A 15818-nucleotide genomic window follows, 5' to 3' on the forward strand; every position below is an offset into this window, starting at 1 on the left:
TATTTATTTCTTTCACTCTTTTAAACCAAAGACCAACGGTCAGTGGCTGTGGACGTTTCCAATTTAGGGAAATGCAGACTTAGCAGTGTTTTAAGAGGTGACGAATAATTGATCTTTTGTAAATTTTCGCTGAAATGGTGGAGACACGGAGAAGAAAAAAGAACGGATCATCTGGAACCTCGAGGTTTGTAAATTTTTGAACAATCCTCTGGACATCTCTCCAGTATTGCTCAAGTTTGGGGCAGACCAAAATAAGTGTAGTAACATTCCCCGTTCCTCCTGGCATCTCCACTACAGTTGGTAGTGTTGAGGAAAAATGTATGTAGATGAGATGGTATATGATACCACTGCGTCAGAAGTTTGAAATTTGTTTCCTGTAGTGGCTTTTTAAAGAGAAAACAAATCAGATGTTAGACGTAAGGCTTTGTGTAGTTTAACACTTTTAGTAATTAAATGGTAAATGTTTATATAAAGGTCTATGCCCCAGGGGCATTCAATGCAGGTAAGGCAAACTCAATGGAAAGGATGGAAGAGGGAGTTTGCATTTGAGTCCTAGGATACTATTAACAAAATTGCTAATGGGGATGGGAGTCATATAGTTGTCAGGAGTAAAGTAAAATGATCCTTTAATGGATTTAAAAAATTACATTTGCAGTCAGCTATTTTGTAAAACTGACCAAACTGTTGTGAGTTTTAGTTGACACTGGTCTTCTTTGGCCATTCTACCATGATACCATCTTAGTAAATATTTTGTGACACAATTATAATAAAACAACAGGTAACAAGATAAGCTATCACAAACTACTTTCTATGCTGACATACAGTATATGCTGCAACTTACACTTTTTACACTTACAATTTAAAATGAAAAAAAAAAAAAATAGTTTTTGCTTTTTTCCTTTTTTTTGGGGGGGGGGGGCTTGGCCTGGCCCCCAGCCGCTATTCTTATCTAGGCGATAATTATGTTTACTGCACTCTGAAGCCTCTTGGGATATGCAAGTTACATGTCCCAGGATGATTCAGGTTGCATACAGGGGCCAGAGAAGGGAGGACTTGGTGGCGCATTATCAGGGGCCAGGCTACTTGAACCAGGAAGAGGCAGACAGCTCCTAATGACCTTAGCAATGGACATGGTGGCATGGTATCCAGTGTGTGATATCAGCAGATCACAGCAGGACAAAGCTAAATTCACTAGCTGGGTGAGTATGTGAAATGTGCAAAAAAAGAAGGAAAAAGGTAAGTGGAAAAAAACATGAGGAAACTGAAATTCCTCTTTAGGAAGGTTCAGTTTTGAATTCTTGAAAAGAAAAATTACAGCCAAAACTTTTTTGAGACAGAATATCTATTAGAATTATAAAGTATTTTAAAGTCTAGTTTAAAAAAAAATAAAAATAACAAACACGTTATACTTACCTGCTCTTTGCAGTTGGTTTTGCACAGAGCAGCCTGGATTCTCCTCTTCTCGGGTCCCTCTACGGGTCTCCTGGCCCCTCCCTCCTGATGAGTGCCCCCACAGCAAGCAATTTGCTATGGGGGCACTCGAGCCAAGTCACAGCTCCCTGTGTCCATTTGCCTCTCTCTCTCCTGAATGATTTTGTTTGACAGCAGCAGGAGCCAATTGCGCCATGCTGCTGCCTCAGCCATTGAGGAGGGGAGTCCCAGGCAGCTTAGACACTCCTGCAACATCACTGGATAAAGACGGGCTCAGGTAAGTATTAGGGGGGCTGCTAACCACAGAAAGTTTTTTTAACCTAATGCATAGAATGCATTAGAACAGGCGTGTCAAACTGGCGGCCCTCCAGCTGTTGCAGAACTAAAAGTCCCATCGTGCCTCTGCATGTGGGATTCATGCTTGTAAGTCTCAGCCTTGCAATGCACCATGGGACTTGTAGTTCCGCAACAGCTGGAGGGCCGCCAGTTTGACAACTGTGCATTAAAATAAAATAAAAAAAACCTTCTGTCTTTATAATCCCTCTAAAATTGTTCCCTTTTCTGTAATGGTTACCAGTCAGCAGAAAAACCTGTGAAATCTTCAAACTCTTCCCCTCTCTATATAAAGCTTAAGAATATGTAAACCCAAAATTTTACATTCCTTATATGTGCCTGCTGTACTTGTATGAAAAGGTATCCTGTTCTCTTTGTGTGAATTCCCTGGTGTTTGTTCCAGTCCCTTTGCTTTCCTATTAAAAACTGTCCACACTAAGCAGGAGAGCACATTGCGGTCAGTTCTCTAGCTGTCCTGGGAACTCAGTCTGCTGTCCTGTAATGATCAGTCTTGTCCTCAGCTTGCTGCTATTTCTTCTCTGCTAGCTCTTATGCAACTGAGAACAGAGTCAATGATTTGGTTGAATGGGTTGTTTTGCAAGATGAGGGTTTACAATCACACTCAATTTTTTTTTTTTTTTACTGAAGTTCCACTTTAGGAATAGAAATGTTGTCATATTAGGAAAGGCTATGTGTGCATTTAATGATTCAGGCATATACCTACCTAGGTGTTTTGGTCACCATAGGGTTTGCCATTTTTTTTCCATGATTGACTTTCTTGAAAAAGCACAGTATGCATAAGCATGAAGAAAATAACGCAGATATCTTAAAAGACAAAGCTAAAATAATTTTCAATATACTTACCTGTTAGGGAAGAGATATTACTATGTTGAAGAGATCATTCTGATGGATCTGACATTAATAGTGACATCAAGTTAAGATGACATTCTTATTGCCTTTTTATAATATTGGTAACTGTGGTCTGAAGGCAGTTTAGAATTAAGATTAGCTGAGATGCGGTGTAGGAACATTCCTGCAAATGAAAACGGGAAAGTACTTTAAAATGAAGCCTAACATTGCCTTAAGAGAATTCACAGTTTATTTTAAAACGATCTATAAATAATTTTGTTAACTCCACATTTTAACTCCACATACACGAACTGTTACAGGTAGATGTTTAGTCTTATTGTATGTTATTGTGTGTATATATATATATATATATATATATATATATATATATATATATATATATATATATATATATATATATATATATATAGTCTAGTCACCAAATATACAGAAAGCACAATAAAACTTGACCTACACACTTTGGATGACCTGCAGTGACCAAGACCTGCACACTCTAGATCAGGGGTGTCAAACTCAATTTCATCGTGGGCCGCATCAGCTTAATGGTTGCCCTCAAAGGGCCGGTTATATCTGTAAGATTAGATGTCCAGAGCCCGCCACGCCCTCTTACACCCTTACATGAGATGTCAAAAGCCCCTCCCCCCACCATCAGAAGTTAAGAGTCACCAACCCTTCCTTACATCACAATGCACCCCCCTACCTTGTGCTACTGCCAGGAAGAAGAAGAAGGTGGATCTGGGAAGAAAAAAGTGCAGGGTCTGGGGGAGGACCAAAGGAGGGCTGGAGTCAGCTTACAGAGTCTGCTGAATTCTGAGACCAGGGTAGGCAGAGACAAGGTGGTTTTGTGGCTGCACAGAGAGGTGCAGGATCTGTAGGAATAGTTCTGCCTTCCTCTCTGCTGCAGACTGCTGAGAAAGGGGGAGCAAAGATGAGCCTTTCTGCAGGAGCACAGAGAAGCGCAGGATTTGGCAAAGGAGTTCTGTCCTCTGCTGCCGGCTACTGAGGCAAAGTGGGGGCAGAGACAAGGGGGGGCTGCAGCTACGGGAGAGGTGCGAGGGCCACATGAAATGGCCCGGAGGGCCGCATTCGGCCTGCGGGCCTTGTGTTTGACACCTGTGCTCTAGATGCTGATATTTTTTACACTGAAGTCACATTCATATACTAACTCAATTATGTCACTTGAAATGCATGATATATGGGGAGCGTTTCACTATCTTATTAACAGAAATACATTGTGCTCATACTGTACATTTTATATAAGACCTTACCTTAGATTTTTTCAGTCCTTATATGGTTTTGAAACTACAGTACTCTATGATTTTGATAACCTGTTGGTAAAGCTTTAACGTAAAGGACAGTTTAAGACTGTTGCTTTCAAAAAGCTTCTATTGCCATTTAACAAAGCACAAACTTTTGCTGGTGAACATCTGTGGGCCAAGTGTACAAGTATGATTTGTAGATTATTTCAGAGGTTTGTCATCACGGCATTATAACTACATGCACGCTAAATATTTTTATTCAATGAATGGAGCATCCACCCACATACCCTCTTTACATTTCTGTATGAGTTATCAGAGTGGTTGTATTGATGTTGTTTTCACTAATTGCCTTTAATCCAGAACAGTGTACGGATCAATAACCTTTATGTCTGATAATAGATTATCAGTTCCACTAATTACAGTTACAAAACACTCTTCTTTGTAACTTATTTAGCAAACATTGAAAAAAGCACGGACTTTAGTGCCTAATTAATAAAATGTTTTTTTTTTTTCTTATACAACTTCCAAAAATGACTATCACTTGACCTGAACCATGCACACTGAATTAAAGTAGTTAAATGGTAAAATCCTTTAAAACGGTGGCAATAAATAATATGCATTTTCAGGGTGTTTGATTACATCTCCAATGTCTGAAATAAGAACTGAAATTGGTGCTGTCTAAAAAACACCAATGTACTTTTTATTTGTTTAACACAGAACGGCTAATCTTAAAGGTTTTGATAAAACCTCGGGTAAATCAAATTTGTATTGCAAAGTAGTGGGAAGAGAGGTAAAGTAGGACATGTTTTTTTCACAGATACTAATATTCATGTAAAAAAAGTGTTTTGCATAAGAACAAACTATGTGGCATTCATTTTAATTAGGTTTGTGGTGGCCTTTGTACATTAGTAGGGTTTAAGACACAGTAACATTTTAAAGGGCATAACGTGCTTGCTCTATATGTTATTATTAATGGTAAACTTAGTGGATAAAAAATATAAAAAAATCTATTAAATAAAAAAAAAAATGATTAAAAATGTTGAACCGATTAACAGCTTGTCAACCAAGTTACTAGAAAATAAAAGTCATGCATTTTAATATGTTATATAATCTACCACAATGTTCTGCTAAATTGTTGACCATCAGGAAATGCTATTGATGTGTAGTATTTTAACATTTTCCTTTCCAGTGTTTAAAAAAAACAGTTGTAATTTATGAGTCTTCTGTATTTCTATGCAGTGCTTGTGATCAAAGTTCTTTGCTTGTGTTCTAGGTCTTACAGCTGCTGCATCATTGGTATCCCTAGCATGGGCCCTGGCATCCTATCAGAAAGCATTAAGAGATTCAAGAGATGACAAGAAACCCATCAGTTACATGGCTGTAATCATCCAGTTCTGTTGGCATTTCTTCACCATCGCTGCCAGAGTGATAACATTTGCTCTGTTCGCTTCAGTTTTTCAACTCTACTTTGGAATATTTATTGTACTTCACTGGTGTATCATGACCTTTTGGATTGTGCATTGTGAAACAGAATTCTGCATCACTAAGTGGGAGGAGATTGTGTTTGATATGGTGGTTGGAATAATCTATATCTTTAGTTGGTTTAACGTCAAGGAAGGAAGGACACGGTGTCGGTTATTTATTTATTACTTTGTCATCCTTCTGGAAAACACAGCCTTGAGTACCCTGTGGTATTTGTATAAGGCCCCCCAAATCCTGGATGCATTTGCTATTCCAGCACTGTGTGTAGTGTTTAGCAGCTTTTTAACTGGTATTGTTTTTATGCTTATGTACTATGCCTTCTTTCACCCTAATGGACCTAGATTTGGCCAATCACCGAGCTGTGCTTGTGAAGATCCCATATCTGCATTTCCCTTGCCCCCTGAGGTGGCCTCAAGCACTCTTAGATCTATGTCCAATAACAGGAGTGTGGCCAGCGATCAGAAATATACAGAAAGAGACGGCTGCATGCCAGTATTTCAAGTGAGGCCTACAGCTCCTTCTACACCATCCTCAAGGCCTCCAAGGATTGAAGAATCTGTTATCAAAATTGACCTGTTTAGAAACAGGTATCCAGCCTGGGAGAGACATGTGTTGGATAGAAGCCTACGTAAGGCAATTTTAGCTTTTGAATGTTCACCTACTCCCCCTCGGCTGCAGTATAAAGACGATGCACTTATTCAGGAACGTCTGGAATATGAAACCACGTTGTAACAGCAGCAAAAGGAAATCCTGACATCCAGGACTTTTAAAAGCCACAATGATAACCTGAACAATAAGCACTGTCAACCGGTCGGTGGCTGAAAAAAAACTGTTTAACCTTGATCAACAGAGCAAAAAAGCCATGGCAAGTAAAGTCATGGAAAACGATTAAAATGGCTATTCATCATGATTATCATTCTTTCAGACACTCTGATATATCAAAGTGAAAGTTTTGTTTGTGCATTTTAGGACAGAAGAAATTCAACGGGGAGAGAACATACAAATAAGGGCAGGACAGTAGACCTATGTAGTGTAGTGTTGTCTAGTGCTGTGATTAATATTCATATAGAAGTCATTATTGTCTCAAGATTTGTAATGTCTACAAGGTTTTATATGTAATGGCCCCAAATCATGCTACAGCCAACAGTCTATACGCTACAGGTCTCTGCTCCACAAGTCGAAAATGTTGCAATAGGAAACTACCACCCATATATTCCAGTTGTCCTGATTTGGTGCGACAGTGCTAGTTTGTATATCCCAAGTGGGGCATGTTCCCAAAAACACATATGGCCTAGTTCAACTATGAATTCAAGAACAACAGAGGAGCAGATGACCCTGTTTGCAACATGCCAAGTAATGGAAAAACATTATCAACACATCAGGACTGAGTTTGGGTCTGACCTTTGTGACCCAATTTATATGTCCATGCAAACAATATTCTGTATTGCAAACATACACAGAACCACAGTGAGTATTTAATTTACCTAGAAAATCTTAAGGAAATGTGTCTTATCACAAACGTCAATAAAAATTCACCCAAAGGCTGCAACATTTTTTCCCCCTAAATCATTCACCTATACCAGTAGATAGTTGAGAAAACAAAGCAATGAATTCAATGAAAGCTGTGAGAATGTGAACGCCATCTGTGATGACCTGAAAGATCACAGGAAACAAGTCAAAAATGATAATCATGATGACATACCCGGAAGACAAAAAAAGATTTGTCATGGTAAGGGAAAGTTATGTGATGGGGATAAAAGTGTCTGGTTTCTTGTACTATACGGGAGATCAGTTCAGGACTCTGAATGCATGGCTCCATGTGATTTATGCAGGTATGATATAAAATATGGACTGATGCCATACCCTCCTAGTGCCAAACATTACATAGTGTATGTGACTGCTCTGATGTCTGAGGAACACACAATATGTGGCATGTTGAGCCATGCAAGAGTATGAAACCAGATGGAGTGCACCAGTTCTCCACATGTACAGACAACTCACCTTTTATACCTATAACTAAGTCATAACTTTTAGGCTTTGGGGTTGTCTACTAGTAAGTATACACAGTGCCGTAGATTAAAATACATTTGTGGAGGACCGCTATGATCCTAGTCAAGACTTGTTTTCATATTAATCCAAATCCGCAGAGAAACAGTTCTAAGACAGTGCCGGTATTGCAATTGTTTAAAGTCAAAGTCATTTTGTTTTGCACAAAACTGTTTTCATGTTATTTCAAATGATATACCCAAATGGTGCTTTCAGTTGCATTAAGAGTGCAAGTTAAAATCTTACAGCATTTTTTCTTTTTGCAAAATCAGAAACCTATGAATTACTCAATATTTTGTATTGTATAATATGGTTTACATAAGGTATTACTTTTTTATAATGTGTGGATCTCATATCATCCCACAATCTAACTTTCAAGTCAAGTTGGCCAACCTACTGGAGGCCAGATATTCTTCTAATTACTTCTTTTTACACCAAGCATATAGTACTCTGAAATCATTAGTTTCTTTTTTAATTTTTACAAGTTTCTCAAGTTCTCTACTTTATGTACAGAAAATAACAATAATTAAATGTTACACACATACTATAACCAACTTGTATTAATGTAGGACCATGCTCCAGCAGTCAGTAATTGCAATGTTATTTTACATTATTTTGGTACAGTTTATTCAATTTTACAGCAAAAAAATAGCACAAATGCTGACTGAAAGCATTCATAAAACATTAAACAACATATGAAATCGCATTACAACAAATCTTTTTGGGTTCATGCAGTATTCATGAAGAGGTGCTGTACTATACAGTTATGGGTCTATGTGATGTATATCTCAGATCATACTTTGGACCTGTGAAATTATCAAGTAGTCTGTAATGTAATGTTATTAACATTGCTATAGGTGTAGGCCTCATCCTCACATGTCCTAATATAACGTAAGCCTCTTATAGAAAGGACAATATTAGTGGGCAAGTGATAAAAGGTAGAAGAATGAAAAATAATGATCTATAGCTATTATTACTGAACTACATATCCCTCAGTGAACAGTTGTTAGCACATAGCTGGCAAAGATTTGGAAAAGACTTAAGTAAATGTTGATTGGGAATGTAGCTGAATCAAGCATGCTTTCTGAATCAGGCAGTTAACAAATTTGAAAAGTTACTTAGAGTTTCAGCACAACGACTCAACCGAAATAAATAAGATCATGACAAGTCCACTTGTGTTAAATTTAACTAATTTGTCTTTGAATAGATATTTATCATGAAATCAGTTTTAATTTAGCCCTCAGGGTATAGAATTGATTACCAATTGTCAAGGCTTTTATGGAGCCCCAAAAGAATCTTTAACAAATTACGGTCATGTCACCTTGTTGTGAAGTTGACTTTGTTATGCAGTAAACACGTTAGGTACCTAAAACTCTCTAACACTGAACTACGAGGCATGCAGAATCTTGTAGTTCTACAAAATGTGGGGATCTCTATGTGTAGTAAATAATATGTCCTCACAATGCAATATTATATAAAGTTTATTTATTTATTCATGTTTTGTCTTGGTCCCAACCCCATTCCTAGCTTTTTCTTTTTCATTTTTAAATGATAAATCATTTGTTAAAGTCTATTGTAAATTGATTTTTAAAAACTGTAATTCTATAACAGTCACAGAAAGTTAAGATGAATAAATGCTTGTAAGAGTCTTGGAAACTCATTCCATATGATGTACTTATACCTTGTTATGATGTGTACATTAGGGGTTCATGACGTAACAGTGTGTGACAATATAATATTTCACATCCTCGTTTACTGAAACTCCAGATCTGTGAGAGTAGATCTATATAATATTGTTAGCATTTTAAGACTCCCAGTTATTTAGACAATACACAAAAAACCTCAGCATTTGTAAATAGTAACATAGATTTTATGAAATGTAACTATTATCTTTTTTATTTAAGAAAAAAAAATCTGCTCTAGCAAAAATACATACAGTACACAAATTAAAAAATAATGTCAATTGGATACCATTGTTTAATTATTTTTGGTCCCCAAAATTAAAACAAAAATCAGATCAACCAAAGATTATTCCCCTAAATCAATACAATTGTAATGTTTTCAAAGTCTTGTGCTGTCTTTGATTATGGAAAAAAAAAATCTTTACAGATTATCATATTTTTGTCATCATTCACAAAGATGAGTACTCCAATACCTTAGAGAACTAACACATATGAATAAGCATGCCAAGGAAAATAAATTGTGATTCCTAGGAAAATGGTGACTTATATTTGTGTGTGTATGTGTGTGCAAATCAATGCAAATTTTGGTGCTGTATAATTTTATTTAAAAAGACGACTTTTGTTATGAAATGACCTATCTTAAGTAAAGTTAATAAGGTAAAAGTGTGAGTTATCCAGTTGATTGACAAAATATAACATGCTTTTCATCAGTGTCATTATTTTTAGGTTTTGTGTTCTTTTTTCACTGCGGCAACGAAGCATAATACAGAATGGAATTACAGCCTCCAACCTTATATAATTCATCTTTTTTTCCCATTAGGATATAATTGAAATTAATTACCCATCCAGGAGGACTGTCAAAGTAAATATTTCTGTATGTATAAAAATAATACAATGCTCCTAATATATGTTGTTACATGTGCTATTTTTTTCCCTGAAAAACACAAGGAAGTAGTAGCTTTTAAACTAAAATTTGTGATGGTCAGATCAGAATTTTATTTTTTTACATTTTTTTGTCAGGATATTTGCATGCATTTTTGTCTGAGCTTTGGCAATGATGTGTAAACTATAGCATAACACTGGTTCACATCGACCTATGCTCTATGCCTATTTACCCATGATAGTTTTGGAGATTCTCTAAGGAAGAGGTAGCTCTATATAATAGTGTTTCTAAACCGATTTATATTACTTATTTTCTCACAGCATTAGGTATTTACTAAGCACAGTAAAAACAAAGGGATGCAGTGCCAAAGAAATAAGATATTAAAATGCAACAAAGTTCATGGATATGAATCAAAGAACTGTTAGAAGACAAGTCCCCACACCGACTCCTGTGAGCTGGAAACAAACGTCACCACAGTGATGAGTAAGGCAATCCGGCTTACCAGATCATGTGAACCCTCAAATTATAGAGAGGTTAGTAGGGGCATGTAAATAGATCAGGTCACAATCACAATGCTATCAGACCAGAAGTGTAGTAGATGATCCGAATATAGCAAACTCAACAATCACAGTCAGGTGGGCTTTCAATCCAGAGGCAGTGAATGGAACCAACTAGCTTAACCTCAGAGATATGAAAACGCTACCATAGTGTAGTAGTTAAAAACTCTTGATTTATTGTAATGAAGAAATACACTCACATTTGATGAGAAACAAACAGACATATCAGCATGTCATAAGGTGGACAAAAGATGTTAGTGGCATGCTTGCGTCATGTTGTAGGTCCCGCCTTGCATGTTTTGTCGCAATTAACATAATCAGAGGTGTGTCAAGATGCCGCAAGCACGCATATACAGTATCTCACAAAAGAAAGTACATCCCTTTACATTTTTGTATGTAAATATTATATTATATCTTTTCATGTAACAACACTGTTGTTTGTGGTTCCTTTTCGTTTCTGGGTTATGCAATGCCTTGTGGAGCAAAAACGAGGCATCTCTTTGTATCCTGTATGTGTAATGCATTGTGAAGCACAAGCTAGACAGGAACTTCCGGTACTGGTCATTTCTGAGCCGGATACTATTTACAGTATCTCACAAAAGTGAGTAAACCCCTCAAATTTTTAAAAATATTTTATTATATCTTTTAAGATTGGGGAGGGAAAATGTCTAATTGGGCCCAATTTGGACATTTTTATTTAGGGGTGTACTTTTTTTGCCAGCGGTTTAGACATTAATGGCTGTGTGTTGAGTTATTTTGAGGGGACAGCAAATTGACACTGCTATACAAGCTGTACACTCACTACTTGTAGCAAAGTTGCATTTTTTCAGTGTTGTCACATGAAAAGATATAATAAAATATTTATAAAAATGTGAGGGGTGTACTTACTTTTGTGAGATAATGTAAATAATATTTGGTTCAGAAATGACCAGTACCGGAAGTTCCTCTCTAGCTTATGCTTCATAATGCGTTACACATACAGGATACAAAGAGATGCCTCCAGCTTTCGCTCCACAAGGCATTGCATAACCCAGAAACAAAAAGGAACCACAAAGCTGTATACTGAAAATTGTGTTCCAGCACAATATGCTGAACAATAAATATAATAAAACCACTCCCAACCTGAAAGTGGCCGATGAAAATATCCCTAATTCACTCAGACATTGAATAAATCTTAAAATCATAGAACGTGGTTAAATTAAAACCATACAAACACGCATGGTGAAGCAACCACCAGAAGGCTCCAGAAAGTCTTACAATCCATGCTAATACAACAGGTATGTGTGACCTAAAGATATACACTTGAACACACACAAAAGAACTTTAGAGGTGAAATATGCCTCAATAAAACCTTTCAAAAAACAAAACATTTTAATTCAAATGGAACTGTGGACCTAACCCCAGTCCCCATCTAATATGATTGAAAAAAGCAAAAAATAAAAAAGGAGAAAAAAATCATAGAAAACTTGAATAAATTCAAAAAATATTAAAAGGAACAGGAAATTAGCTATTATTCACAAAGCAGTTGACATCCCATTTGATATTCAAACCAAAAGGCATGAAACACTTAACGTCATAAATCCAGCCTTAAGTTTTGAGATTTCTCGCCAGACATGGTTCACCCTCTAATGTGGGGAAAACCGATCAATACCCAGGATCACAGTACCCTATGGTTTCTTGTTGTGATAATGTGCATAGTGTTTAGACATGCTATGACCAGGAAAACATTGTCTGATATTCCCAAAATGTTCATTGATGCTGACCTGTAAAGTTCTAATAGTACGGCCCACATATTGTAGACTGCACGGACATTGTAAAAGATATACCACATTGGTGGTGGAACAAGTGATAAAAGTCTTGATGTCATAACTTTTAAATGTAGCCCTAGATTGGAAGGTGCAATCCCTCCTATCATTCAAGGCATTAATGTGACATACAGAACATTTCCTACACAGAAAAAAACCTTTTAGATCTTGAAAGAATAAAGGATTCCTAGGATTATCAATGATGTAAGGGGCCGCATGGAACCTCAAAGGTTGCACTCCCTGATATACTACCACAGGATTGTCTCCTGATTTGGCACCCAAAACTCTATCATTCTTAAGAACCTTCCAGATTTTAGTGAAAATGTGTTTGATGTCACGATATTGGTTGGAAAAGGTGGTGATGAAGGAGACCCCAAATTGGGAACAATCTAACTCTTGGGCTTGTCCTTCAACATACCAGCTCCATCCAATCCCCCTATATCGGTGATAGTTGCATCCAATTCCTCAGGATTATACCCTCTATCAATAAACCTGGATCTCAACAAAGAGGCCTGCTCACAATAGTCGGCAAGAGTGGTACAATTCCGCCGTATACTCTGGAACTGGCTTTTGGGGACAGACTTAAGCCATGATAGATGAAAACAACTGTCCTGGCCAAAAAAATGCAAAAAAATATCTTGGGGACAGCAATCACTATACAAACATGGTTGTTTTAAAAAGGCAGAAAAGAAAGGAAGCCATCAGCTCAGGAGGAGATGTGACGTGCCCCCCCCCCCCCCTCAAGACATTTATCACTTGTTCCACCACCAATGTGGTATATCTTTTACAATGTCCATGCAGCATACAATATGTGGGCCGTACTATTAGAACTTTACAGGTCAGGATCAATGAACATTTTGGGAATATCAGACGAGGTTTTCTAGGTTATAACGTGTCTAAACACTATGCACGTTATCAAAACAAGAAACCAGAGGGCACTGTGATCCTGGGTATTTATTGGTTTTCCCAAAATTGGAGGGGGAGCCATGTCCGGCGAGAAATCTCGAAATTTGAGACTCGCTGGATTTATGGCCAGGTCTTCGTAGATTTGCAGTGGTCTGATACTCCTTCCATTTCAATATTATCGCTTGCACAAGAAAAGCTTGGGAAATCTTTTTGTATCCAAATCCGGCTTTAAACTTCTCCACAACAGTATCTCGGACCTGCCTGGTGTGTTCCTTGTTCTTCATGATGCTCTCTGCGCTTTAAACGGACCTATGAGACTATCACAGTGCAGGTGCATTTATACAAAGACTTGATTACACACAGGTGGATTCTATTTATCATTAGTCATTTAGGTTAACATTGGATCATTCAGAGATCCTCACTGAAATTCTGGAGAGAGTTTGCTGCACTGAAAGTAAAGGGGCTGAATAATTTTGCACGCCCAATTTTTCAGTTTTTTATTTGGTAAAAAAGTTTGAAATATCCAATACATTTCGTTCCACTTCATGATTGTGTCCCACTTGTTGTTGATTCTTCACTAAAAATTACAGTTTTATATCTTTATGTTTGAAGCCTGAAATGTGGCAAAAAGTTCAAGGGGGCCGAATACTTTCGCAATGCACTGTACATGCCCCTACTGATCACTCTATAATTTGAGGGTCTACATGATCTGGTAAGCAGGATTGCCTTACTCATCATCGTCATGACATGTGTTTCCAGCTCACAGCAGTCGGTGTGAGGGCTTGTCTTCTAACAGTTCTTTGATTCATATCCATGAACTTTGTTGCATTTTAATAGCTTATTTCTTTAGCGCTGCATCCCTTTGTTTTTACTGTTTTTTTATGGGTGTATGATCAGACCCATTGGTGCTGGCTGCCTTTATTGTATTTTACTGTATTTACCAAGCGCAGATATTATTTTGTTTTTTATTGATTTACCAAGCACAACCATATGAAGTTTTATCTAATACACTCCAGATATCAACTACCTTATATAGGTATATATAGTTTGGGAGAACTTTTCATTTGTAATGATAAAACATATTAGCTGAAAAATAGTTTGTAAGAATTAAATACTTGGTAAAAAAAAATTCTGATTTTAAAGGGGAACTGCAGTCTGCTCACATAATTTGTAATAAAAACATCTTTGCCATTCTGAGGCTTCCCTCCAACCACTTTGCATATTATTTTATATATACTGTGATTCTGTATTTGCCAACTATGCTGCAGAAATCTCTCTCCACTAAATCCGGTGGGCAGCTGAAGCTGCTGACTGTTCATTTCCTATATTTACACTGACACACACACACACACACACACACACACATATATATATATATATATATAGGCACACACACATACAAGTATATATATATATATATATATATATATATAGACAGACAGACACACTCACATCACTGCTTGTCTCCCCAGTAGGACACAGGCAACAAAAAAATTAAAACAAAAAAACTGACTCCCTTTCCTACTCCCTAATCTAAAAAAAGTGTTGGCTGCACATACACTTTAACAATTACCACACTTACCAATGGTTAAGAATTTGCTTCAGGAGTTTCACTGTAAACTATGTCTCTTTCACCCCTGTGAACACCTTTTTGGTTTGTATTGAAGATAAACATCATGAAATGTGTGATTTTCCTTATTGTGTGCCTGTTCTCAGACTGTAGATATTTACATGTACTAAACTAGATATAAAAGGTCTCTAAAACAAGCTAATTTCTGATCTTTCTAGTGGCATGCACTTTAAAGTATTTTATAGATCCTGGGGTTTTTTTTCTCAGAGAATAGGTGCAGGAACTCCCCCATCCAAGTCACCCCTTGTACCTGCCCAGCTCCCAGTATTACCCTTTTTAGAGAATACAGAACCAAGTATCATTTGTGGTGCTAAGTAATTTGTATAGAATTTGTTAATGAGAACAAGAAAAGCAGTAAAATAGATCCCCTGCAGCCAGAAACAATAGATGCCCCAGCAACAATGGACCACCAGCAACAAAAGACCCACCCCAAGCAACAATAGATCCCTCACCAGCAATAACAGCCCTTTCCAGTAACAGTATACCCACCTGCAAAAAATAGATCACCTCAAGCCATAATAGACCCCCCCCCCCCAGCAGCTAGCATCAACAGACCCTGCAGCACTGCTTAGCATCACTTGAAGTTACATACATTCAGTGGGAGAAGTACCAGGACTGCGTTCCCCCTCAAAAAAAAAAAAAGCCATGCTTAGATCACAACAATGACTTTAAAGTTGGATTTCAGTGGGTTTTTTCACAGCTTAGAAACACCTTCAGGGGAATTAAGAGAGTGGTGCAGGCTTTTTGTTTCCACCACACCAGATGCTGCTCCTAAATAACAAGGGATGCAGTCCTCTCAGGGTGTTAATAAGCAGCAATCTGCTTTGTGTTGTTTGCTGTGCCTGTGATAGACAGGGCACACACCAGTTCAGCTGGAGCTGCATGCTCTTACCCCTCTGCCCACCTCCCCACTAAGCCTAATGATGGGGAGGGA

At 37.4% G+C, this 15818-nt stretch overlaps 1 protein-coding gene across 1 annotated transcript in view; it reads left to right on the forward strand.

The window, feature by feature from the left end:
- The window catches only part of XKR4 (XK related 4), a 466038-nt gene extending 456947 nt beyond the window's left edge, over positions 1–9091 (forward strand). Inside the window, exon 3 of the mRNA XM_082259341.1 lies at positions 5167–9091. Within this exon, the coding sequence (XP_082115467.1) occupies positions 5167–6107 (941 nt within the window). The 3' untranslated portion in view covers positions 6108–9091. The remainder of the gene's footprint in view (positions 1–5166) is intronic.
- Positions 9092–15818: the final 6727 nt, after the last annotated feature.

This window comes from Pelophylax lessonae, assembly GCF_965119305.1.
Source record: "Pelophylax lessonae genome assembly, chromosome: 5".
NCBI lineage: Eukaryota > Metazoa > Chordata > Amphibia > Anura > Ranidae > Pelophylax > Pelophylax lessonae.